At 44.2% G+C, this 27,190-nt stretch overlaps 2 protein-coding genes across 3 annotated transcripts; one reads left to right on the forward strand and one right to left on the reverse strand.

Annotated features, from left to right (window-relative positions):
- Window positions 1–559: 559 nt before the first annotated feature.
- LOC118789141 (general transcription factor IIF subunit 2) lies at window positions 560–20,658 on the reverse strand. Of its 2 annotated transcripts, XM_036545467.1 has the most exons (9): window positions 20,461–20,658; window positions 19,662–19,735; window positions 19,255–19,273; window positions 18,792–18,936; window positions 15,276–15,311; window positions 5,125–5,206; window positions 4,804–4,903; window positions 4,316–4,459; window positions 560–1,289 (listed from the first exon to the last, which is right to left on the reverse strand). In XM_036545467.1, the coding sequence occupies exons 1-9, from the start codon at window positions 20,524–20,526 to the stop codon at window positions 1,170–1,172; spliced, it is 786 nt and encodes a 261-aa protein (XP_036401360.1). In that variant the 5' UTR covers window positions 20,527–20,658; the 3' UTR covers window positions 560–1,169. The 2 variants fall into 2 exon arrangements, with proteins under 2 accessions (XP_036401360.1, XP_036401361.1); XM_036545468.1 differs by lacking the exon at window positions 15,276–15,311.
- LOC118789142 (BTB/POZ domain-containing protein KCTD4-like) lies at window positions 10,312–11,991 on the forward strand. The gene has a single exon (XM_036545469.1). The coding sequence runs from the start codon at window positions 10,355–10,357 to the stop codon at window positions 11,129–11,131; it is 777 nt and encodes a 258-aa protein (XP_036401362.1). The 5' UTR covers window positions 10,312–10,354; the 3' UTR covers window positions 11,132–11,991.
- Window positions 20,659–27,190: the final 6,532 nt, after the last annotated feature.

Raw genomic sequence — 27,190 nt, forward strand, 5'->3', positions numbered from 1 at the left:
GTTCTTCAAACAGGCCTTTCTGAGGTCATGACAAACCATTGTGCTCTAAGCCAGTACTTAAAGAGATTTTAATTGTTTTTGGGACAGGGGATAAGTAAACCCAGTCCAACTCAGTGTCCAGGACTGCAGATTAGGACCAGGTTTCAATTTAACCAAAATCATGAGTACTTTTTCCCTAAAGCAGCACTGGTGAAATTACATGTAGCCAGTGAACATTAAGTATCTAAGTTGACTTAATGTAATATACTTGATGAGATTAAACTGTTAAGGTGTGTGACTGCAATTTGCAGCACAGTTTCAATGGGAAGGCACACTCATCAGGCTACTTTAAGAGCTGTGTCCACACACACCTCTGTGATTGTAGAACAGTATTTGTCTTCCATGTAAATGGCCAAATCAAAAAAGAGCATGCTAGCAACCCCCTAGCTCTGTCTGAAAATCCTAAATGAAATGACATATTTACTTGTGGAGTACAACATTCAAGTGCAAAATTATTTGGTTATTACAAGTGGTTCTGGATAGAAAGTAAACTTGCATCTTTTCATCCGGAGGCTCATCTGTAATGTTGATATGTACCATTCTATTAGCATAATTTTCTTATGAGGTTAGCAGAAAGGTGATGTTTTACATTTGAAACGAGACATGCAATTCAAGTACCGAGTTAAAGGTGTACAAAAATGACTGTACACTGTCCGCTCTGACCTCCCCATTCCCGAAAAAAGTACTGAACTGAAAGATCCAAAACACCAACATTTATTTGACAAGCTACATTACAAAGTATGTGTCAAAAGTGGAGGGGCAGAGAATACGCACCCTCCCAGAGCAGGTTTCTCTTCACACTGTACGCTGGGCCCAGTTCACTGAGCCTGCCTCTGCTACCAAGCAGAATTACTAAACCACACATTCGTGGCTACGGTCGAGGAACAAAATCCTTTATTTAAAAAGCAGTCATGATTTAGAGAGCACGGAAAAAGCGTTCTGAGAAAAGCCACGGCCCCCGTGCAGTCACGCGGTAAAGCTGTGCTTCGGAAACGGCTTATTAAAAATGGAAGTTAAAGAAAAGGTCAACACTGTGGTCACTGCTTTTAAGTAACGTAAGTAAGCCCCAGCGAACGCAGCAGAAACAGGTGCTCTGTGGGTGTGGCCTCCCTTCGGCGGGTGGTCCCAGGCTAGTCGCTCTTCTCCTCCCCCTGGTAATGGCGGTACTCCGGTCGCAGTTCCCACGTGTTCTTGTGGGTGCCCTTCACGTTGTAGATCCCAATGTCGCGGAGGATCTCCTTTAGGTACGTCTACAGTGAGAGACAGACAGGCAGAGGTAAGTAGGGCGAGAGAGAGGGGCAGAAGTGCCACTCAAAGGTTTGGACATACATTATATGGACTATATCTCCAGTGAAGGGCAATCTTAATGCTTTAGCATACCAAGACATTTTGGACAATGGTATGCTTCCAACTTCGTGGTAATAGTTTCGGGAAGGCCTTTTTCTATTCCAACATGACTGTGCCCCAGTGCACAAAGCAAGGACTATAAAGACATGGTTTGGTGTGGAAGAACTTGACTGGCCCGCACAGAGCCCTGACCTCAACCCCATCCAGCACCTTTGGGATGAACTGGAACGGAAATTGTGAGCCAGGCCTTCTCGTCCAACATCAGTGCCTGACCTCATAAATGCTCTACAGAATGAATGGGCACAAATTCCCACAGAAACACTCCAAAATCTTGTGTAAAGCATTCCAAGAAGAGTGGAAGCTGTTATAGCTGCAAAAGGGGGACCGACTCCATATTAAAGCATATGTATTTGAATACAATGTCATTACAATGTAATGGTCAGGCGTCCGAATACTTTTGTCCATATAGTGTACCTGATTAAGATAATGGGAAACATGCACTTGAATGGATTTTGATCTGAAGGATTATGCTTAAATGCTTGAAATTTGTTTCTTAGACAAATATAGTGAAGTTGATGATGTCTGAATTTCTTTGCAAAAAACATTTTAATTTAAAAAAAAATATTTGGCCTATTTTGAAGAATTTAAAATTTAAGATGTTTTGTTCATAACATGTTTTTTGGTCACTTCCTAATTCCATTTCTATTATTTCATGATTTTGATGTTTTCAGTAACACTGGTGATTTTAGACGCTTTGTAGGGGTGCTAAAACACACTTAAATTTCATCTCAGCACCCCTAAAAACTCATGTTATTTACTAGTAATTCATTGTAATTCATCAAGTATTATTGTCATAAATTAATACATTAATATTTATCTATATATGATATTTTAATTGTTATCCAGTGAAATGAGTGATTTAGCAGAGGGGTTGAACACTTTTGCAAGGCACTGTATGCATGCCACATCTCATTAAAGGTCTGATCCTAGAATCGCCCCTGTTCAGTAATATTCTGAAATGTGGAAAATAGTAAAAAAAATAAGAAAAGAAAAAAATGTCCAAACTTTTGACTGGTACTGCAAGTCTACAGAGACAGACAGCAAGTCTACAGCAAGAGACAGACAGACAGGGGTAAGTCTACATCACGAGAGACAGGCAGGGGTAAGTCTACATCACGAGAGACAGGCAGGGGTAAGTCTACATCACGAGAGACCAGGCAGGGGTAAGTCTACATCACGAGAGACCAGGCAGAGCACTTCATGCTGGGGTTTGACTCAGTCCACAGACAGGGCAACAAAGGCCTTTTCACCCAAACAGCTGGTACTCCAGACACCCACCGTTCCAAACTATAATCTCCAACAGCCACGAGCCATCACAGCAGCCATCATGTGACAGATGGGTGATTTTTTTTTTCATACCTTTTTAAATAAACTGCAACTGCTCACATAATGGGATGAGTAAAAGCGTCAGAGCCCACAGTCCTGCCTATTTAGGAGCATTGATTCATAGCGGCTGTTACATAAAGGGTGAGACCGCTGGGGAGGAGAGCGAAAGCGGGGCACATACACTCCTGTTTTATCAGGTGGCGTCGGGAGTGCCCGATCTGTCCCTTCCACATCTGACAGAAAAAAGAAAACCTCCACAGCGGCTGCTTGGGCCCGGCTGCCAGGCGGGATGGATGCTGCCGTTACCGCCGCCACCGCCGCCGTGCTTCCAACGAGCGCCCGCTGGGATTCACACCAGCCAGCGCTCTGAATCACCCGCGCGCTCTCTTTCCTGCGCTTCAGCCATCTGGCCCAGCCGACAGATTCTCATCCTCCCAATCAACAAAAGACACCACTCATGCTCATAAAAATTCAAAAATGCGAGACTCGGTCCATCTTCCCACCTCTTCAACGCCTGACAGCCGCGCCGTGATTTTTTTAAAAACTTCATTAAGGCAGTTCACTGCCATTACACATGTCGAGAAAGAAACGGAAAATTACAAGAAGGCGCGCTTAGCGCAGACCGCAGAAGCGTGGGGCGTAATTACAAAGTATTCTTTTGACATTTTACTCTATAGTCATCAAAAACGTTTGGAAGGAATGTTGGGTACAGATCTGTTATGCATGTTGATTGAAGGGATTTAGAATTTGTTTGTGTTCTCGTTATTAAAATAAGCAAAGGTCTTAAATACGGATACCTACTAAAGTTATGGTAAGTAGCAACATGAAATGGAAATGTTATTTTTTGTTACCCTTTAAATGCCACCACCAAAATAAATTAAAACATTTAATTTTTTCTTCCTTTTCGTCAAGAAAATTTACGGAGTACATCCAAATGGATATTAAAACGTACTTCTTACTCTTCCAGTGCAGTAAATGAATGTCTCCTGGTTCATTACACTGGCCACTAGGTGTCTCTAGTGGATGGGATTTTGAACGGAATGATAGTCTTTCTGATTTTTCCTTGATAAAAGTTTGGCATTCCGAGCCTACGCATGTTCAACATTCTGCATACCACACACTATAGTTTACATTTTCTTGTGGTTGTGACCATGTGATATGTGATATGCTTGTATAGACAGGGTGACTTAGCTGTGTGGAGATGATGTCCTGTTGTGAAGTCTGGGTGAGATCAGCCTTTACGGTCTTCATGTTACATTACATTACATTCATTTAGCAGACGCTTTTATCCAGAGCGCCTTCCAGCACAATAGAACATAAGTGTATCCATTCAAGTTAGATGAGCAACAGTGTCAGACCAGGCTAACAACTCTCCCAGACTAGTGAGTATGAGCGTAACACTATTCAAACCCTACAACAAGTTAACTTGGGCAACCTGACTAGACAAGGAAATCCACGTATGCCCCCATACATCAGTCATTCATGTGCGATTGGGTCCTGTGGTGTGTGAGCTGTCGGAATGTGTGTGCACTGTGGCCCTTACCACGGGCTGCTTGGTGATGTCCACCAGGTCCTTGATGTTGTAGTACTGGTGCTTCTCGAAGGCAGAGAACAGCATGTCCAGGACCTGCTGCTTGTCCGCTCGCGCCCGCTTGCCCTCCTCCTTCTTCTTCTTCTCATACTCCACCTGCACGTGGAGCACACACACAGAGACGGTGAGGACACACACACACACACACACACACACACACACACACACACACACACACACACACACACACACATACTGAGGAAGAGAAGATACACACAGGCAAAGATAAACCTGAACCAAAAGTGCGAACACGTGCACACATACGCACGCATACATATCCAGATGAGAATTACTGAACAAAGACATACCCACATTAAAACTGACACGCACACACAGACCGACACACACAAATACAAGAGAAAAGAAGACACACCGACATCAAAAGTGTGAACACACACTCATGCAAACGCACACGCACACACAGACAAGACTGCCCTTACATTGTAATTATGATTGGACACAGGTTTGTAGTTGGTGGTGACGGCCTTCTCCAGCTGCTGGGACAGCCGAACTGGTTTGGAAGACTCCTCTATCTGCAGCCTGCGGTGGGAGAGCGAAAAGCACGACAGCAACCTCAGAGCACAGAGGCGACAGCTTTGCCCGTTCATCTAACAGCCCGACAGCACGAGTCTTAGTCAGTCGGAGATAATGGTAATTATACACTCTCTTGATACTGTAACTCCCGAGACCCACGGCAGCACATTTTTAAGGAAACCACGTGCACAAGCGGAGTGAGAGAAAGAAGCTCCAGCCATACTCACTTCTTTAGCCTCATGTAGTTCTCACTGACCGCTGGTCTGCATTCAGCACGCTGGACCACCACTCCTTCCAGGGCTATCTTATCTTCAAAGAACAACGAGACAAAGTAATCAGTCAGACGTTAGATTCCGTCCGTCTCCTGTGGTGTAAGCCTTACAATCATGGTGTGTAAATGCGCTTTATCAGTGCTCACGCCCTCACAACACAGGATTTTCATGAGGAAGGCCCTTCTGTGTGTGATCATCTCCTTCATAGAAAAGTCTGTGAAATCTAGTCGGACGATGTGTATTGCTGGCCCATGAAATCTGTGAGGTCTCGTCAGACCACACTGATTACCGTTCCACATGATCAGTGAGGTCTGGTCAGACCAGGCTAACTGCTATCCCAAAGGACACAATAAACAGGGAAAATTTTACTCATCTGTATCATCTGTCTGCCTGCAAATGAGCGCTCTGTATTGTTGCTCAAGGGGGGGGTGCATTTGTGAAATCAACTTGACATTTGGAGCTCTGCAATTGGCCTAGCGGTTTCCTCCATAATCACAGTGCTCGGGCCATCCTGGAGAGAGCAGCGGCCATGTCTGTGCATGAACACGCTAAATTTTGCCTGCCACAAACGCCGGTTTTACTCAAGCTTGTACGTCTCCGTTCAAAGCATCCAAGGCGGCCCGATAAAGCCGGCTCACCCCGAGGCACTCCAGGCCTGGAGTGCCGTTAGAATCCAGGCCTCCCTTTCCCCATATATCCATAACCGTTGTCAATTGAACCATGGCAGAAATTGAATAAAATCTCTCCGACGAGAGGGGTTTTAACGCCGGGAGCTCGGGAGCCGAAGGCTCGCTCACAAAAAATTCATCACTGCCTTTCTCGTAATGGACGCACTTAACTGCAATCAATATGTGGCGGCTGTGGCTGCACTTGTTGTAAGAGCTCCACAAACACGCCCACGCTCCGCGTTTCCACGCGGCACGGTTTGACTGAAGTGCCCATTTGCTTCACGGGCAGCCGGGAGGCAGCGGGCCGAAGGTCGGGGGCCCGCACGCGGCGGCCCTCGTTTCGGGTTCCGCCACAAACAGAAGCTGTTTCCCTCGGAAAAATAACGCCGGTCCCCGCGCGAGTGGGCGCCGTGGAGAGCCCCACCGCGGAGCCACGTGCTCCGTCTCCCATGCGGACGCCGGCTACGGGGGGGATTGCGTAACGGAGTGTGTCAGGGGGCGGCGGTGGAGTGCTTTCTCGCTTCGGGCTGCGGGGTTGGCGGAGGGAAGGCGGCCGCCCCCCCCCTTCCCATGTTGCACCGGGCCTGCCTTTGGTCTGCCTAAAGGCCAGTCTCTTTAGATTACCCTTCCTCCTCCGCGTTCAGAAATGCAGCCCCCCTACGCCCACGGCTGGAGCACACCCAACTCATCCGCTCTGACTCACATGTCAATCCAGATCAGCAGAGAGAGTTTTGTATCTCTTCAACTGGAAGACACCGCAACCCTTACGCATCCCCAGAGGACTGCATTTCACACCTCAGCCATCTGAGGTACTTCAATTGCCAGAATGGAAAGAACTTTACAAAGGGCACAAGAAGTATGGAGATGCTTCTCAGCAAATTCAAAAGTAAAAGAGTAAAAGGGAATATAAGCAAGCTTAAAAGCCTCCACAGCATGTCTGTAGTATGCGCCCTTAAGGATTTTTTTTGTAGGTGAACACCACAGGGGTATTGTGGGTCATTATGAACCGTAGGAAAATATTTGGCTGAGGTCAAGCAAGGTTACCTTTATCACAACTTAACCACATCATTTTCATCATACGGTATCTAAAAGAGCAAATTGATTTATTGTAATATCAATACTTCAAAGACAATTTTCATAAGCATAAATATCTCTCACTCTCTTTCCCAGATATGATGAGTGTATGATTTTCAGTTATTGCTTCATGAAGAATAAATGCTATTAACATCCCAATTTATATAAATAAAAATGTCCATGGTAGTCAGTCATAATAAAAGGCTCTCACAGAAAAACATCAAGCCCTGCCTGCTGCAGCCAGTTTCAACCTTATTGCCATCAATTAGGAATGTATCATGTAAATGTCACACAGCACTTGCATAACAGTATGTACATCGGCCTGATTGCTAACAATATGCAAACATAGATGCAGTTAATCTGTGGCACATTTACACATCATAGATACTGTTCATACTGTGTCAGATTCAGTGACATGACATCCAGTACTCTGCAGCCCCCTTCACTTCATTCACCCCACTGTGGACTTCATCACAGATACTGTCTTTTATCAAAGATACTGTCTTTAATCAAAGCTTTTATACAGTATTTAGTAAAGGTTTTATACTGCATTGTGCCAAGGATACTGTCTTTTATCAGAGATACTACGCCATGTCAAAGATACATTTTTTTCTCAAAGATACTTTCTTTAATCAAGGTTTTTGTGAAAGATACTGCATTTTCTCAGATACTGTATTTCATGAAAGATACGGCACTGTATCAAAGATACTGTCTTTTATTCCAGCTCTGTCCGTTTGGAGGGGTGACCCACCAACAGCCCTTCTGGATAGCTGCATATCTGAAATGAGTGTGGAGGGGGAAAAGCATCTATCGCCAACTGGATTACTGCTATGCTTATCAACGTTATTGCTGGGTGCTGTGAAATCTGTAAAAAATGCTATTACAGAATACACAAACAGCAGGGTGCTATTGAACAAGGAGTGTTAAGGTTACCCCTCTCATCTCATTAAAGCATCAACCTTGCACAACTTCAATTTATGTTTGCCAAAATAGCCGGTCCCTCATCTCAACCGAATGTGAAGTCCAAAATAGAACAGACTTTACATACAAGCAAATACACTGATGGACAGTAGAACATTTGGCACTTCCCAACATAATAATAAATTACCCTGCCGCTGACCTATGGCAGGGTAAATGAACCTCTTACTTCTGTCACGGACATCAATATTAATTCACATAATTGCGAACATTACAGATTGCATCTGAATCCAATCTAATCCAAAGCCTGTGTCCAACCCTGGCTGCATGTTCACATAGAACGGGTCTCATCTAATGAGCGAATGAAATGTTAGCTGGTTACAAAGCTTTAATAAACAGAAGAGGCTCTGTGACAGGGCTCCTGGAAGATCAGCCTTAGCTCTGCCTGCGAGGACAGTCTCGCTCTGTTTCTGTGCCTGCAGCAGGCGCTGAGAGAGACCGACATGCAGACAGGCGCCCTCGGGGACCAGCTCCGAGATTTCACCATAATTAGTCTGCAGTTCCTTTACTCAGCTACCCTGACACACATTTCCACAGCTAGTTCCTTCAGTGGCGCAGAAAGACAGCATGGAATGCATTTGTCTCTGTGTATGTGTGTGTGTATAATAAATGTGACTGCCCAAAATATTAGGTTTTTGCATTAGATTTTGTATCACATTAAAAAGATTAAACAAATCTACAATTTACCAAAAAGACATTATAGATTTAGTTTGTTTCTTTGCAGTTTCCAGAAATCCATTGTACATTATTTATTAAAACAATTTTCATATGTAACCTTACAGCGAATTCTAATTGAGTTCAGCCATTAAACTGTGAACCAAACGCACCAGTAGGTAAATACACCAGTAGGCGTACTGTATGTATTTTAATGTTTCGAGGAAAAAATAAAGCCCTTTATGAACAAACTAAAGTCACAGTTCAATATATATGTAAATGCACTGTAGGCTTATTCTGGGTCCATGCGAGGAGGGAAAAAAAAAAACTGATGTTGAAAATGAGTCATAACCAAATAAGTTAACAATGTCTGATGTTCAGATGAAAGACAAGCTTGCGCGATGCTGTTTTTGTTCTGGGAGGGAAGTACATCCATGCTCTTTGGTCCCAGATGAGACCTTGCATCGCTGCCAAACTAACTACCTAACTAAGTGCCCTTTTCTTCTCTGAGATGATGCCGCTGGAATGCTTAGAGCATTCAAGCTGAGCTGGAACCCTCAGAAAACAACTCTGTGTCGCCTGTGTTTCCGAAAGGTGCATCTCCGGAATAAACGGCGATTTCACGACTAATTACCTCAGCCTGGGAGCTGACGGGTTTGTCTAGCGCCGGGGTTTCACAGACAGCTCGGTAATTCATGGACCTTACGCTCTCTCTAATAATGCTAAAGTTACACTCCTCCTGACCTGGAGCTGCAATTCAACTGTGTGCAGTGCAATGAGCAAAAAACGTGCAAAAGAACATGAGCCATAATCTGAAAAATAACTTGAGAAGGAAAGTTTGATAACTTTGTTTTCATTGTGTACAAAATGGTTATCAGTAATTATCAATAATAACCCTGAAAAGCTGATATTCTGACGTGCCCTTTCCCATTCTTGTAGACCAAGCGTATAACAGGTAAACAAGGTAAAATCAAGGTAATTAGCAAATTACCCACAACCCAAAGCTCATAAAAACAGGTGCACCTTCACCACTACAAGTGTTCAGTTCCACACCGACAAGGGCAAACTTGGTCATTTCTTTGTCTGTATGTGCGAAAATGAAAACCACATTACTTAATGAAGCAGATATATCATTTTCTAGGCCTTATTTTAAGGGACTTCTTCAACGGTGAGACATCTGAGATGCTGAGAGACATAAATTGCAAATGTGCCCTGTACATTTCTGTCGGGCCTGAATTCCTGATAGCGACGCCAACAGCCAACACTGAATAAAACAGGAGCGCATGTGGAGCCGGGCCCCACGGCTTTAATTGCAATGCCGTCCTTAGGCACTGTGCTTATGGCACTGCCGCGTAGTCACTCGACAGTTCCGAGCACCTCTCTTCCCGTTCTCTCGCCACCCCAGTTTGTCGGCTGGGTCTGCTCCCTGTGACTTCCTCCCTCTCCTGTGTTTTCTCATGTGAGGCAGAGCTGAGGACACTCTTCATTTGGGGGGGGTGGGGGGGGGGGGGGTGGGATGTGGGAGAGGGGGGAGGGAGCTCTAATTGTTCCAGCGCACCAGCAGCGGCGGCAGCAGCGGCAAGCGGGGGGAAAAAAAAGAGAGCGGTGATTAAATCCTGCCTTCAGAATGGAGGCTGAGTGAGTGGCTCCGCCCCTTTTGCCGGAGCGCCTTTGAGAGGCTCCCGAGCCGCTGACAGCCTTCACACCCCACCCCCCCGCACCCTCCCCAACACCCCCCTCGGCTGCGCTCCCGATCCGCTCTCGCACACAAAAGCACGCACTCCAGGGGAGGCAGGGCGCGCGCGAGCGGCATGGAATGGAACCTCAAAAGGATGGAGAGCGAGCTGAGGGAGATCAACCCTGACCTGCTGCAGCCCAGCAAGAGCTTCAAGAAGCCGTCCTCGGCCACCGTCACGCTCAACGTCGGCGGCTACCTGTACGCCGCCCAGAGGCAGACGCTGGCCCGCCACCCGGGCTCCCTGCTGGAGGAGCTGGCCGGCGGGAAGAAGCCCGTGCAGCACGTGGACGCCATGGGCAACACCTTCATCGACCGCGACGGCCCCGTCTTCCGCCACGTCCTCAACTTCCTGCGCCTGGGCGAGCTGGTGCTGCCCGACGACTTCAAGGAGGCGGCGCTGCTGCGGCGGGAGGCCGACTTCTACCGGCTGGGCGAGCTGGCGCAGGCGGTGCAGGACTGGGAGCAGCGGCAGCTGCAGCGGCAGGAGCCCGCCCTGCTGGAGGTGACCGACCACTCCGAGCGCGCCCAGGGCCTCCGCATCTACTGCAGCGACGCCGGCTTCATCGACAAGGTCAAGGCGCGCCTGGTGCAGGTCTCCAAGAGCCGCCTGGACGGCTTCCCCGAGGAGTTCGAGGTCTCGTCCAACGCCATCCAGTTCCGCCACTTCATCAAGTCGGAGATGGGCTCGCGGCTGGTGCTGAAGCAGGACAACACCTTCCTGTGCACGCTGGATTGCCTCAAGCTGGAGACCGTCATGCTGGCGCTGAGGAGCGGCTACCGGCTGCTCACCAGCCTGGACAGCGGCCGCGGGTCCGTGCTCCAGTCCGAGGCCCTCCACTTCGTCAAGTGACCCCCTGCAGAGGAGGTCCCCCCCGCTCCACAGGACGCCCACAAAGGTTCCGCCTTTACCCTTTCTCACGCGCACCTTTCACTCCTAAATCCCTATCTGTTCTGCTATTCACAAAAGAGGCTTTGCTGTGAAAGGAAGCTATATATCAGCAGTAAATATTTCTTGCCTGTGTTTAGATTTATTTTGCTACCTTCTGTCAGACTTAATTTGCTTCCAGCAGGGAGAGATGCATGTGTGGTTTTCTGAAACATGCTGATGGATTGCTCAGATTTTCACACTGCATAAACAGTAATACATCCAAGCTCATCTGTTCTGCTTTATATTTGATATTTGTCAAGTATTCTCATGCAAATTTATAATATATGGAAAGTCTCATGTACCTGTCTGAGAACCTGTTGACTGCTGTCAGAAAAAGAAAATACAATAAGTATTATAATACTAACTTAGCTGATACCATCTGAAGGATGCACCTGATATGAACAGGATTAATAAGTAAATGTTTTATAAAAATGCATGCATAAAGTGATTACATTTGAAGCTATGTTGCAATTTGTACTTGTAAAAGAATACTCAGTTTGTGTTCCTATTGACCTGTGAATATCTTTTGCATAAAATAAAATGTGATGACTGGTGAATATTGTAGTGTTCCTTTATACCTCACAAGAGGGAATAATTTAACCTGATCTGTAGGAGTGTGTGACAATAGGTGGCTTGCTGCCATTTTTAACAATGTAAATCTGGGTATGTAAAAAAGAAGACTGTCTTTTCAAACAGAGACACAAAACATTTAAAGGGAGAAATGACTGCTGTTTCATACCAACTTGAAAGCTGGTGTCACCATACAGGCACAGAGATTACACTCTGTTTCATGAGGAGGCTAGTCATTATAAAGCCCTTTTTCTTAATACATGCTACACACACACATACACACACACTTCATGCAGTCTATGTATCACTGAACTGATCCAGTTTATGCTCTCTGGGGGAAATGTATTTTAAACTTTTACACAATTTCAGCCAGCCACCTGCTGCTAATGTAAAATGGGGATATATTCATCTATATCCCATTCTAAAACTGATTAGGATCTCCGCCGTTGGAGTGTTACAACTGAGGAGACATGCCCCATTGTAATGATAATTTAGCTGTCTGCAGATACAGTGCATTTATAGATAGTAGCCTAAATTTTCCTTCAGTGGTAATTATGTAGGTTAGTTCAGTGTCTCGAATATAAGTGCCACAGAAAATGTGAGAGGAAGAAAAAACATTCAACTCCAGAGACTGTAAAGAGAGGGAAAAATGGCTCATTTATTCCTACAGCTTTCCTTACTCTCAGAATTCTCCTCTAATTCTCTAAATAAGCAAAGCACAGTAATGCAAAACATATATCTCGACAAAATGATTACATTCACACAATACAACCCGTTTCATGTAATTGTATGCTGCACCAATGATAAATTGCCTAAAAGCATTCAGTGGGTTTTGCGAGTTTTATCACAATGCAGGTAGTGGTGTCCCACCATTGCGTATGGTCTCCTCATTCATCCCTCAGAAGGACAGACTAGAACATGGTGCACGATAATCTCCCTTGGCTGTAGAATATACATTGTGTGCTGCCTCCGTACGCCTTCTGTCAAATTTGCACTGTGTGCAACACTTGTGGTTCTAAACAAGTTTTCACACGCTTGCGGTCTTTATGCGTTTTTTTTTTTGTTCATTTTCTTAGTTATCCTATCCTAGGATGCCTCCCTTAGTGACAAGCAAAATGCAGTGCGGCAGACAAGCGCTCAGTTTCACACAAGATAAAGCAGGTATCATTACACAGCTCTGAGTGTCACCTATTTCAACGTTATCTAATTGCAGATTCAGGGAAATTACAGGAAATGTCACAGTAATAAGTTTGTTGTGGGGAGCGTGTTCACCACAAAATGCCCCTTTCATTAAATGGGGTATGGATAGGATCAATCATTTTTAAGAATTCTGTGCTCACTCCCTTCTCCCTAAGGCCTGAATGGACACTAACACTTGATAAGAGCAAACTAGAATTACCTGATGACCAATTACATGTCAATCGAGTATTTCCCAGCAGAAATCCTTTAGTAGATGGCGATCCGTCTGAAAACTCTTAATACATGAGACTATAGCTTAACCAAACAGAAAACCCTTCCAGTTGTTTTGCAATCGTTAGATACAACAGTTTATTAAATTCCTGCATTTGTAAAGACAACAGATGCGTCTCATTCTCAGCAACAGATGCCTCACAAAAACCACTCTTTATTGTGTGTCACGTCGAATGAAAATTAAGCGACATCATTGTCTACCATCATAAGCCTAGATTCTAAACAATACCCTGATTAGAATGTACTGGAAACAACGCGGACCGCGGCGCGTGTGGCGACGCCTAAATTAAAGTGGGGCGTACCTCCGCGAGCAAGAAGGCAGCTGCTTCGATTAAATTTGTCATCCAATTATCTGCAGCCGCTAAGTGAATTACGGCCATACTTCTGCCTCGAGGGGGGGGGGGAAATGGGAGCGTCCACAAACACAACAGCTCCACAGAGAGGAGCTCGATCCTCTGTGTCCTGCAGACAGGCCCCATTCATTTTTGATGAGCGACTGTGGGGCTGATTACGTGTTAGCTATGGATGCTCGGAACGCTAACCCAGAGACGGCGGGGAGTCGAGACCTCGCAGGTGGGCGGCCCTCATTTGAAATGCGAGTAACATTATGCGCCCCGGCAATCCGGGTTATTTTTGAATTCCTCCGTTGCCGGCAAACCGGTCCTGTGTTTACTTATTCAGTTTTATTCGGCCGGGAGGGTCAGCTGAAAACTTGTTTGAAGTGTTGCTTTTGGGACACAACACAGGTAAGGAAAGCATGGGGATTCTGAGAGCTAATCGGGGGGGGATGTTGCTGATTAGCAGGCCAGAATGAGAGAGCCATTTTTGGAGTTTCGACCGGGACCACCAGGGGTAAGACCACTACTATTTCCATAAGCACCATGAGATCCTGAACGACCACTGAGAGTCATTAAAGGGCTCATCCGATACAGCAGGAAGTGCTTAGTTTTCCAGGCAGGTACGTCATCCATGTGCTAACCAAGCACAGCCTCACTTAGCTTCCACCACCAGGCCAGAAGAGGCTACAGGGAAGCACAGCGGCTGGTTCTTCACTGTAATCCAGGGTCTGTTGAGGGCACCTGGCACATACAACGAAGCTTACGTTGTTTTCAGATCTTGGGACTGATGTATGGTAGTGTACTTGGCCTCCCTTGTCTAGTCAGATTGCACCAGTTAAGTTGTGATAGGGCTTGAATGGGGTTATGCTCACACTCACTGGCCTGGGAGAGTTGTTAGCCTGCTCTGAAACTGTTGCTCATTCAACCCACATGGATACATTTCTGTTCTTTTGTGCTGGAAGTCGGTCTGGACAAAGGAGTCTACTAAATGACTGTAAACCAATGCAATACAATGTTTTCAGGAACAGGCACAATGAATGGTCTCTTTGCTCCATGTAAACTCCTGTGCATAAGAGGTCAGAGAGACAAAAAGAGCTCAGCTGCAAGAGGACCTGTCATTTTCTTAACCATAGAAAAATGCTACGCGAGACAGCATAACCGCTAATAACCGCCAAGCCAAGATGGACAAGATTTCCGCCTTCTAGGAAGCAGTATGCTACGAGGTATGCTGCACTTGCTAATTTCCTATTTATTTTGTACTGTAATATTGAGTTGTCCTGGAGTCACATGTTGCATCTGCCAAATAAACATGGGCATCCGCCAAACAAACCTATATATAAAGAATAGTTTGGCTGGGAAACCATATTGACTGTGTCAAGGTTCATTCAATGTACTGACACATCGGCAAAAGAAAATATCAGATTTGGCTGCAGGTTATTTATAAAATTGTAAAGAAGAAAAAAAACAAGAAAAAAATCTACTGTAGTGTTTTTTTTCCCCTGCATAATTACACCAAGTCATAATGAGAGAGAATTCAATTAAACTGGCAGGAGACGAGGGTGGGCGGGCGGGTCAAGAGTTCAGCCACACTCGGTTACTGTGTTCTGCATGTGTCTGTGGGCTGATACCCTTTAGACTCCGGCGTGGGCCCTGAGTGCTCGGGGGGTGGGGGGGGGACGACAACTCACCTGGGCCGCTGCTGTCAGATTTGTCTTCTGACTGCCCTACAGAGGGAGAACGTGCCACGGTCATTCAACAGTCACAGCAAGGACACGGGTTATGTGGGCCGGAGCTCGAGTCGCCCCCAGCCAGGCGTTAGTAAAAGGGAAACGGAGCAACGGGGGGAAGCACTCCAATCACAAAAAAAAAAAACACTCCGGACAGCATTCAGATCTGTAAGCACGGCAAACGCAAGCTGGTGTACGAGAAAACCCTGCCGTTCACAAAAGGCAGAGCAGACACACTGATCTGTCGAAAATCACTTGTAAAGCAGAGGTATATCCATCGGTTTATTCATGTCCTTAGTAAAACAAGGACCGGCTTTAAATAAATGAATGCCCACCTTTTCTCTTTTAATGATGCTAAGCAGAATATGTTTTGGTCAACGGTTATCTGTGGTTTGAAGTACTTTTCGTTTTTGATCAGGGTCCCTGAGCTACTATGAGCGGGAGGGAACCGCCTGCAATTGAAAAGGTCTATATTTCTAAAGAACACTTTAGCGTTAGAGCAGCAGGTGGGTAGTCATTCTTTTCTATAAATCAAACCACCACGACTTCCCTCTCCACTCACACAAAAAAAAAATCTGTTAATTCAACCACCAAAAGCTGATTTCACATGCACAAGAGCCACATAAGAGAGTGCACACGCGCACACACACACACACACACACACACACACACACACACACACACACACACACACACACACACACACAAAGCTGGAGGAAGAATCACAACCAGATGCATGCAATTTCGCCTCGCTGCTTTAAAGCAGTCCAAACCCAAGTCCAAAGGTGGCGACCCGAGTTTGATTGCAGCCACCTGACCGATGGATTCGAGCAACACTGTTATGAAGAGGTCCTATACATGCGTGTATGGCATAATGTGAGATTTCAAAAGCAGCAGTTTAAGGACTGAAGAGGCCCACACACCAACCCACATGACACACACGCGTCCTCCGACAAAGAGGAGAGCGGCTCACTCAACAGCGGCAGCTCCGCGCTCACAAGAGCGGAATTATCGCACAGCAATTCACGGCAAGAGACACTTTAAGCTAATGATCACGCAAGTCAGAGGCAAACTGGCAAAAGTTAAATCAGCAGGCTTGACAGTGGATTTTTGCAAAGGACGACGAGAGTAAGCCCAAATTCTAAATGAGACATGAGCCTACTCGTTTCTGAGAGATCAAACTGCAGACTTGCTTATATATCATCTGGATGGCTCATCACATACACTGTGCATGTTGTAGCAGGAGATCCACATCCCCTAAAGATCAGTGAATCTGAACACATTCTGCACAGCATGATGCTCCACAACCTTTATTGAACCCTCAATGTCTAATTACAGAATAAAGTCTCTCGAAACGCCCCCAGCTCAACTGCAGGGGGAGTTGTGACTCAGCCTTCCACTAGACATACATAATAAATAGCTCAGTTAGTCTAACCTGCGTGCATTTGAGACTGAAATTAGACTAATCCTATGAGGAAAGCATAGGAAATCAATGTTATATGTTTTCCCTTTCAAGCTGTGTGTAATATAGCCTTGGAAAATGGATTCGTAAGCCAAAGGATGCAGGTATGAATCTCTAATGGGACACTATTTTCACCACCGGGAAAGGTCATTAAGCTGAATTGCTCTAGCTGTACACATTACTAAGTGAAGTATAATATCTTTAAATACAAATCACTTACGTCACCCTGATTAAGAGGGTCTACTAAGCAACAAAAGCAAAGAAACAAAATTGAGCAATCTACAGTAATGAGACAATACCCATTACCACACTATGCTTTGATACATAGGGCCAATTTTTGCCTGTGTATCGAACTTCAACACAACTGCACCAGGCTTCTCTGAAATACAGTATGTGTGCATTCAATAAAGCCAACACACAAACCTACAGCTGAATAGAGGAGAGGTGTCTTGAATAATAGCAGTCAACACACTGAAAAATCTCACACAGATTAGCCCACTGACACCTGATTGGACGTCCCAGCACAGAGCAGAGAGAGGCAAGCTGAGCGATCTTCACAGCATCACAGCAGACCCTGGTGGGGGTCCAAATCACAGCGCTGAGGGCGCCCCCACCAGGGCAGGAGGTACTTACCCCAATCAGCTTTCAGCAGGACAAAGGTCAGTTAACACAGCAGAACACTATCCACTCTCCATTCAAGGAGGCAAATGCAAAATAAACTTGTGGCCATTGCCAACTCCATGTCCTATCTGACAGGTCTAATGAGACAGTGCATTCACTGGATTCTGACCGAGTTCAGGTGAGCCGTGTTGCTTGTGAGTTGTTGCCAATTTCTTCAAGGGGATACCAAATCTGAACCAACTGCACTGTGTGACAGCAGTCTGCAGCAGCCCCGGTTTTGTACTATTATAGACAGTTATTCATAACTGTGACAATAATAAGTAACTCCTTTGTGCTCCCCCTCAGAAGGTTATGTGGACAACAGCGAGGAGAAAAAAACTCACAGTACTACACTGCTCACACTGCACTAAATGAGCACACACATGGGGGGGCTCAACTGATAAATGGGGGACAATACCGTGTACCAAACAACAATAAGAAGAAACCCCCAGTGGTTGCTACACATCCGCACAGGAACGAAAACCAATTTCCTCTCCGTGAAACACCTCCGTCTTCACCAAAACACTCATCTGCCACGACGCTGGGAAGATTCATCGTGTTGTGTAACTGAACTGTTTATTTTTCCGCTGGCCTCTGGCACGGCTGCTGGCGTTATCTTTTTTTCACCCCGATCTGCAGCGGCTGGCTGAGCCCCTCAGACCTTGGAGGCAGAGAGGGGCGCTTAACAGCACTGTACATCTCAGCAGAGCCCTCTATTCATCATTACTTCTGTGGCAAAAAACCTGTTGCTTAGCAACTGTTTAATCACTACCTGCGGTTCGTGAAGCCCGGGCACAAAGCGCAGACACTAGCAGATATATAAAAAAAGCCACAATTGACATTCCGTGCGTGTTTCTGCTGGAATCAAGTAATTACCGGGGACAATAGGGCTGGCTTTTCAATTATTTGCCCATGGCGCTCTGCAAAACCTCAATGAAGCTTAATTTCTTGTGATGGTTTTCCAGTAAAATATAGAAACGTGTGGGCATGTGGAGATATGCAGCCCTGTATTACATCACCTGTCCTTTTGTCTATTTTACATCATCTTGCTTGTATTTCCAATTAATTTATAACTCAACATTGAGACCAACATCAAAATTTTGCAAAATTACACTGCCTTTATTGTGGAATAGTACAGCCTGAATACCCTTTTCCAGTAAATCTGTGTTCTCTTGGAAATCTTCAACAGCCGGCAGTGGCCAAGGAGTGCTGCTGCGTCTGCTTCCATTTCCCCACATGCAAATCCACCAGTGATTCTGGTAATGTCTGTCATAATTGAGCCTGCTACACTAGTGGCTAGTGTTGTTGGGTCCATTTTTTGGCACGTTCAGTGGTGGGCAGATAGAGGCTCTTACCTGACGAGGTCTCCGTGAAGACGGCCAGCGTCTGGCCCCCGACCGTCTGCATGGTGAACGGGTGTTCCCGGGGGGCCCGCACCAGCCCAGCCTTGTCCCCAATGGCGTTAATTGTGGTCAGCTCCTCATTCAATGTGAAGGACACCTGGGGGGTGGAGGGTGGACAAGGTTCACATTCATGAACACTCACTGTCACCACAACCTACCAATCAGGTTGTTTTCAAACACAGACCACCTGCTTGTGCCACTTGCGAATCTTCTGCATCCTCAAAGATTATTGACCACGGGATTTGAGACATCAATGGATATTCCCACCTGGTATTCCCACAAAAACCCAGCAACAGACACAGTGTCACCTCTTTATTCAACAGCAGTGACACCAAGTTGCACACAAAGCATTAAAATACATATCCTTTTTTATGCACACAATCTTTTCACTTCTTTAAAAAAACCTACATCTTACCTCTGCTTTTCCTTGACTCCTGTGTTAAAAGAAAAAGAATACAGATCAGCTTTATTCTTAAATATGCTTGCATCATGGCTAGTGTATTTAAGCACTCAGGCAATTTACTAGCTGCAGACACTCACTGCAGAACTGCAGCACTGACCATATTAATGGTCACATATAAACACAATTACTTAGATCACACAATTCAGAAACACCAACAGCTTGTTATTTGCTTATTTAACTAAATTAGAAATTAGTAAAATAAACACATAAACGACATTACTGTCATATATCAAAATTACTCATCCAGAACGACTGGTATAGGTTACAATTTTACCTTATACTATACAATAACACCTCATACACATAACCTTAGATTGGTAAATAGAAGCTCCATATTTTAAGGGAAGCTCTACACTTACTTGCCAATTCTGAGCTTCCCTACTTCACCTCTCCCCGTGGCCTTGGCCCATTGCTGTGACAGGTATTTGGGGACCTAGAAAAGGAAGATAACGATCATGAAGGACGGAATGTCCTAGCAAACTCAACTTGCTGGTGAACTATGTGTGAAAACGAGGAAGATATGTGTTTACACATGGTAACAAACGTGATTCATTATGCATCATATAAATACGAAAAACCTTACAATTGTCTTTGGACGTCAATATAGGGTCAACTCATTAGACAGTTAGGTATCAAAGCATTATTTCCCCGAACAATGTCCTAACTTCAGCGATCTAACCACGCAGGTAATAGTGGCAATCGTTACCTAAATGTTAAGTGACACTGTTCACGTTAGCAAGCAGTAAGCTAGATATACAATTTAAATATCCAAAACCACATCTTATATGTTGGCGAATAACGTTGTAACAGAGGGCTAGTTATCCCATAACGGGTTGTGACAGCTGGCGACGGTCACATTAAATAGCTGGATGGTCATCTGAAGGCAGAAAACAGTAGCTAAGTTTAACGCAGGCCGTTAGCTAGAAGTCTGCTACAGCACAAAACTAGCTGTATCGGCCATATCAAACTGCATCCGTTTGTATTCCTGATGGTCTAGCTCACCAGCTTGCTAGCCCAATTTAACCCATACCCGATAAAACCGTTTTTATGAAATGGTTAGCCACCTAGCATTTGCTAAGCTTGGGGAGAGGTTCTTGGTTATATGCTCGCTAGCATATAACGGGGCCAGCTAATCGGCTAGCAAGCTGAAACACTCACCTTTACCAGCCAGACACCAGTATTCTGTTTTGCCCCTGTTAAATCAACTTCTCCTTTTTCAGACATGTCTAATGTTGTGCTTGCAGATTTTTACTAAAATGGAGTCTTTGATTTGCATAACAACCTCTCTCTTTGTGTTATCTAGCCAGCTAGTATTAGCTTGCTAGTACGCACACACTACTGTTTGCGATCATCAAGTGCCGGTTTGTAAACTGATACGGTGGCCCTGAAGAATCAAACAGGACGATTTCGAAGGAAACCTCAGTCGCAGCTCTGTCTGCCACTTTGTGGATGGATGTGGCTTTACAGCTTGTGGTTCAAAAACAGTATAATTTCAATGTACAGTAAGTAATAGAAGTGTGGCAGGCCGCAACGTTTAAACGAACAACTTAACGACACAAAATTAATGCCGCTTTGGACTGCTTCCGAAAATAAAATATTTATTATAGATAATGTTTGGTACATGTATATTAAAACGCACATGTGTCATTATTTGCTGAACTCAGAACTGTATAGGCCTGAATGTGTCATTTTGACAAAATCCAAAATGTTATTTATCCTTGTTTTAAGAATGAACTATCACATCACCGTCTGTTGCAGCTTGTTTTTCTGTCATGTGGATTCCACACATTCTCAGTAACAGAAAACATAGAAGAGTGCAGAATATGTGTAGAACTTCTAGTTTCCTGTTTGTGATTTTTCACGGCTAATAAAATTCTTTGGCAACGATCATGCCGCTGGATGGTCTCTACAGTAGTGTACAGCAGTAGTACAGCAGTGATCATACAGGGACTCTACATATAACATACCATCTATCAACAAGCAAATAGTTTTATTAGGTGCAATGATTAAGGCAGACGTTATATTCATACATTATGAAAAGATAATATCAGGCTAGTATGATTTGTGCCAGAATCTGCATTCTCAGGAGTCAAAACTTTGTGGTTTTCATTTCACCTGAACCCTTGATGATTGTTGCTAATGTAAAATGAACATACACAGAACCTTGACAAAGCTGCTGACATTCTCTGTAGGCCAGAGCTGAATAACCCTGCCGTTTGGCTTTCTCTTGTTTTAGTCCCACTTGAAGCACACAGGATGTGTGGTGTAGTGTTTAAGGGCTGGGTTAAAGAATTGGCCTTATAACATCAGATCTTAATCTAAGTTTAGGCACTTCTTTTCTTCCTTTAGCAGCATAGTTAACCTGAATTCTGTCAGTAATACCCAGTTCTACATTCACATGATGTGTACAATGTGACCTATAGGAGACATCCATTATCAAGGAGTTTGTAAAACTTTTTACAGTGTCTTTATTTGTGGCAATTCATTTTTCATTCCAATTTCAGCCCTGAGCATGTATTAAACATGGTTCTGACTCACAGTTTAATTATATAAATAGATTGTGTCAATATACATAACTTCAATTCACAAATCCTCTTATAACTCTAGTGTATTGTCTGTTTATGGTCTGTAGATGTACTTAAAATCTCATGCTAATTTACCAATTAAAGAAATGATATGACTGACTTTCCTCTGATGAATTGGATGGATAGAAAGGTGCAAACAGAAAGCTTCTTAAAGGCTGGAGACCCCGATTTTGAGCTTGCTGGGATGATTTTACAACAGGTTATTATCACTAGGTGGTGCTGTTTCATATCTTGTGTAATCTGTGTCGTAGTACAGTACTTGTGATGGGGATATGGAGTACCTAATAAGAACTGAATGTTGTCACTCAAGTCAATTGCTGGTGCTGAACTAGAGGGGAAGGCTCAGTGGACGGAAGCCTTAGTTTTCCAAATGAGTACTCTATGCCTGTCCAGTGTTGAGGACAACGGCCCAGCAGCTCACCTACTAGGTGTCTCTTTGAGCAGCTGACAGATGTTGCATTGCTCTTAAAAGCAGATTGACTTTCAATTTACCTTGTTTTAAACAAGGCTCAAAAGCTGTATCGTAAACTTTTGCAATAAATCCTGTTGTCCTCAGCACATCTCAGGGTGGTGTGGTGGACACTCTGTAGTCAGGCTGAGTTTTAATGTTCTGTACTGGGTGTGTGAGAGCGCAGTCTCCTGCCTGTTCTACACAGACACACGGACATCAGATGTCAGGCTGGAAGCAAAAGAAATGAAAGGTCCCATCACATCAGGGAGACGTTCTTAGAACATGCTAAAGAAATGAAGTGGATAAAGTCAGTGTTGAAGGATGATGAAGAGACACAAGAGAAAGGTGATCCACCTGGAGTCCTCATCAACAGCAGACTGAGTGAGTATACTAATCTGCTCCATTCAGAAGCGAATTTCACAGGGCTTTTCAGTACTTCACTCTTTCATTCCAGCAACACAAATACACCATTATTTTAGTTCACGAAGGGCAGCTTTCAGGGTTCTTTATGCAATCTGCCTTTCATCACCTTTTTATATTTTTGATTAGTTTACAGCACATGGGTACTTCTCCTAGAGAACATGATAAATGACAGAGCTTATCCTGTAATAGAACAGTGTTCAAATTCTTCAGACTCAGGCAAGGGCAAAATGGCAAAGCCCAGCAAACAAGACTCTAAAGACCTTGAAATACCAGCACAACATCAGAACTATGTGCACAACAGCAACAGAGAAGAGCAACATGTAGGTGTAACGTAAGTGACCATGACACATGCCCAAATTTCTGAAGGTTTAAGCTGAGTTTCTAATCAGATTTAGAAGCATGTTTTTCAGTCTAGTGTTAATAGTCTGGTGACCTAGCTCTGCTTAAGATCTTCCAGTCTTCTTGGAAGGCTTTCCACAAGATTTTGGAGTGTTTCTGTGGGAATTTGTGCCAAGAGCATTTATGAGGTCAGGCACTGATGTTGGACGAGAAGGCCTGGCTCACAATCTCCGTTCCAGTTCATCCCAAAGGTGCTCGATGGGGTTGAGGTCAGGGCTCTGTGTGGGCCAGTGAAGTTCTTCCACACCGAACTCATCACAGTCACAGTCATGTTGGAATAGAAAAGGGCCTTCCCCAAACTGTTGCCACAAAGTTGGAAGCATAGCATTGTCCAAAATGTCTTGGTATGCTGAAGCATTAAGATTGCCCTTCACTGGAGATAAGGGGCCTAGCCCAAACCCTGAAAAACAGGTGTGGCCAAATACTTTTGTCCATATAGTGTATGTTTGACAATGAGTCTGATAGTCAAGGCCAGAAGGAATTGAATTGCAGACAAATAAAAATTAACTTATACTCAGGGATTCTGCATGTTTTTTAGATCTTGCTGTCCTGTAGACTAATGCACTTCTAGAAAAAAGGTAAACCACGTCATGCTGAGGATAGTGGTTGTGTTTTCCCAGAGCAGTACATTCAGAAGCAGCAGACCCTGTTTTCTGATCGCAAGGGACACCCTGAAGAGCACTCTGACATACTATGCACCTCTGCCTAGTGCTGCCCTCTACAGGTTTGTGCATCCCTCCAGTTTTACACCCCAACCCTGGAGGTAAAAAAAGTGAAGCCCTCAGGCCTTTAGCCCATCAGACTGCAATGAGCCCCTGCGTGGGAGAACCACAGAAATCTGCATCTGTCTTGAGCACAACGAGGAAGTTCACTATAGTTCACATAGTTTCACTATGTCTATTTTCAGGAGCTGAAACTTCAATCTGAGTCATTTGTCAGTTATTTGGTTTCCTTTCTCTGAAGAGGTTTCTGTTGGAGTGTTTTTTTAAGACAGACATACAGAGGCTAACCATAATTAAGAAGAAGGCAGACAGTGTTATCTGAGAAGTAAGCATTGTCCATTAGGCCGTGCTGGTGACCTCACTGTCAGGGCAGTCCTGCTGAAATCTGCCGGAGGGGGGCTGTGAATGACATTCTGCACCTGGAGTGGCTCCAGTCATTCAGTAGCACAGAGAAGATGCTGAGGAGCCCTGTGCTGGGACTTAAACCGGTTGCCAGGCTACAAACCCCTCTGGGTAATTCCAGCACCTTTTATCCAATGAGCTCACCCCGGCTGAGGAAAGGAATTTGTATTCACACAGAAGATTTGTGAATAAAAAAAAGGGGGGGGGGGTGTATGTGATTTACAACCATTCATTACACACTTGTTGCTGCACTTAATAAACTCTGTGCAATCAATGCACAGCACACCAGTCAGAAAATGCTCCATTCACAAGCCAGTCGAGGTTAATGATCCTATCCAATTGTAAGGTGCTCTGCTCTTGTAGAGCAGTTGGAATTGTGTGCTTGCAGGCTCAAGATGTGAGTCATGTTTCAGATGAGGACACTGTTGCTATACCCCTCCAGCAAAGTAGTGCACCTGCACCCCGGACAAGTATGCGCTTTTCCATATAAGTGTCACAAAAAATGAATAATGGATCCGTTTGTCATATTTAGCTGAAGATATGCTTTAGGTTTCCCACCGCAGAGTGATCGCAATGTTCAGAGAGGAGTGAATGGCGGCAGCAGTGCAGTTTGATACGCACATAACAGTAATGGAAACACACGAAACACTTCATGACAACAACTTCAAAAACCACGACCAGTGACCATCTGAAAATGCTGTCATTATTTCCAGCCATTCTAATACCACTTGGCTAAACATAGAATGGATGTGGAGGTGAACTGTATCAGACCTGCTCTCTGACATTTTATTTTGCACAATAAAATGAAAAGGGCTTGCATAAGACTATTGGAAGAGTCCTGACAACGTGCAGAAGCATTCAAGCTGATTACTCAGCGATAAGAGCATGTATATAGTTCCCTCGTGAGACGTTGTGGTTTGTGTGCATCAGCGTCTCTCTGAGGCCTACAATAACAACTGGCAGCACCAGGAGAGTGGATAAGGGGAAAAAACAACCTCTGAATGAAATATTTCCAGGACATAGCAGCAGAGTTCATCAATGGAAATACACCAGTTTGAGAACACAGGCCTGGGCAGGCAAGCAGAGTGTCTGACTGCCTGAGACTTAGCAAAACGCTGCAGAAACTGGAAAACAGAATGAAAAACCATAGGTTTCATGTTAGAAAGCCTCAGGAAAACCCTTGCAGCTGCACATCAGAATTTACTATAATATGTTGCTATGAGCAATTTGGCAGAAGAAAACCTTGACATCGTGTCTTCTTTATATGGTCAGGTTCATCATTCATTCATTTACTGAATAAACCTCTGCATAATATCAGTTGTGGCTAGTGACCTACACATAGATGAGGCAAATGAGTCTGCATTCATTTAAAATGTCTCCTGGACCTGTTTTTATGATTCACAAGCATACAAATAAAAATAAGAATCACCTGTCAGTGGCTGATTCCTTTTCACTTGGTTGCATGAAATGTCACAGACCTGCTTCTGTGTTCTTACCATGAAATCAATTTTAACTGCAATGAAAATCATTCTAAAATGAATCTATGTAACCTGTATTATGTGTAACATAATTGAATATGCCATGCTTAAGGGCAGTGCTGCTACATTGGACTCAATTTAGTAAAAAGGAATCAGCTGCTGGTAGGTGTGGTTAGCTTATCACGAAAAACAGGTTAAAAACCAGTATTAGATTAAAGGGAAGTTCTCTGCCTGCCCCAATATGTCGCTAACCAACTGCCACTGATGTCAGTAAAGGTTCAAAATTTGATAAGCACCAGTTACAGTTTTCAAAGAGAAAAGGCTATGATACGTCAGAGGTGCCATTTTGTCGTTGTGGCCTCTGCAAGTTTTTCCTAATGTTGATGACCTCTAAAATTGATGTTTGTACCTGTAACTGTCTGGATCTTTGAACTGGAGCCATGCAGGTTTAGAAGGCCTATGACTGCCCCCAACAGCAGGTTCTGTTACACACATATGATTTCTTTGCCAACGAGAAACAGTAAGCAACGAGAAACAGTATAGCCTCTTAGAAATAAGGCATAAGTGTGTTTTTTTTTTATTTTATTCATTTTTTGACTAGGTTATTCTGCCAGGATTGGCATTCTAAAGATGGCTGAAAAGCTGTGCTTTCTTCATATTTGCATTATTTCATATTACTTTCTTTTCTTGTCTTTTTTGCACTTCACTCAATATTCATCTTCATATCAATACCACTTGTGAACCCTTCTAAGATGCAAATGATTTCAGACTGATTTTGACTTGCTGGGCCACTGCTGCTGCACCCTTGGGCAAGGTACTTAACCCAGAATTGCCTCAGTCAATATCCAACTGTATACATGGATAACAAGTATAAATTGTAACCTATGTAAGTTGCTCTAGATAAGAGCATCTGCTAAATGACAATAATGTAATGTAATGTAATGACTAAATGCACAGGGCACTCAAGAGGTTAATGTGGTAGATGAATGTGTTTGCTCACTGAATATCTGTGCTGGGACTTCAGCATACTGCAGCAAGGCTTTTAGCTGAGTTTGTCAAAACACTCAAACAGTAATCTGCTCTAGTCACTAATCATGGAATATTGTCTTAACCATTGGACACCCAGCAGAGACAAAAATGCTATTTACCATGAAATCTGGGGGGATTGAACAGTTTCAGAAAAGGACGGTGTAAAATTATTACATTTATTATTGGCATTTAGCATTTATAACATTCTTAATGCACTGTGCATGCAGCCAGTGTATGCCTCACACACATCCCAGTGGTGTGTAGCGTTTGACACAGACGCCAACCTCTGCTGTAGCATTCATGACTATCAATGCACCTCTGTGGGTAAATTTTTCGTGAATGTATGTCTTTGTTTTTGCTTTTATTTTGAAGTTGCTTTTCATCTGGATCTTTAATTGT

This window comes from Megalops cyprinoides, chromosome 14 (genome assembly GCF_013368585.1).
Source record: "Megalops cyprinoides isolate fMegCyp1 chromosome 14, fMegCyp1.pri, whole genome shotgun sequence".
NCBI lineage: Eukaryota > Metazoa > Chordata > Actinopteri > Elopiformes > Megalopidae > Megalops > Megalops cyprinoides.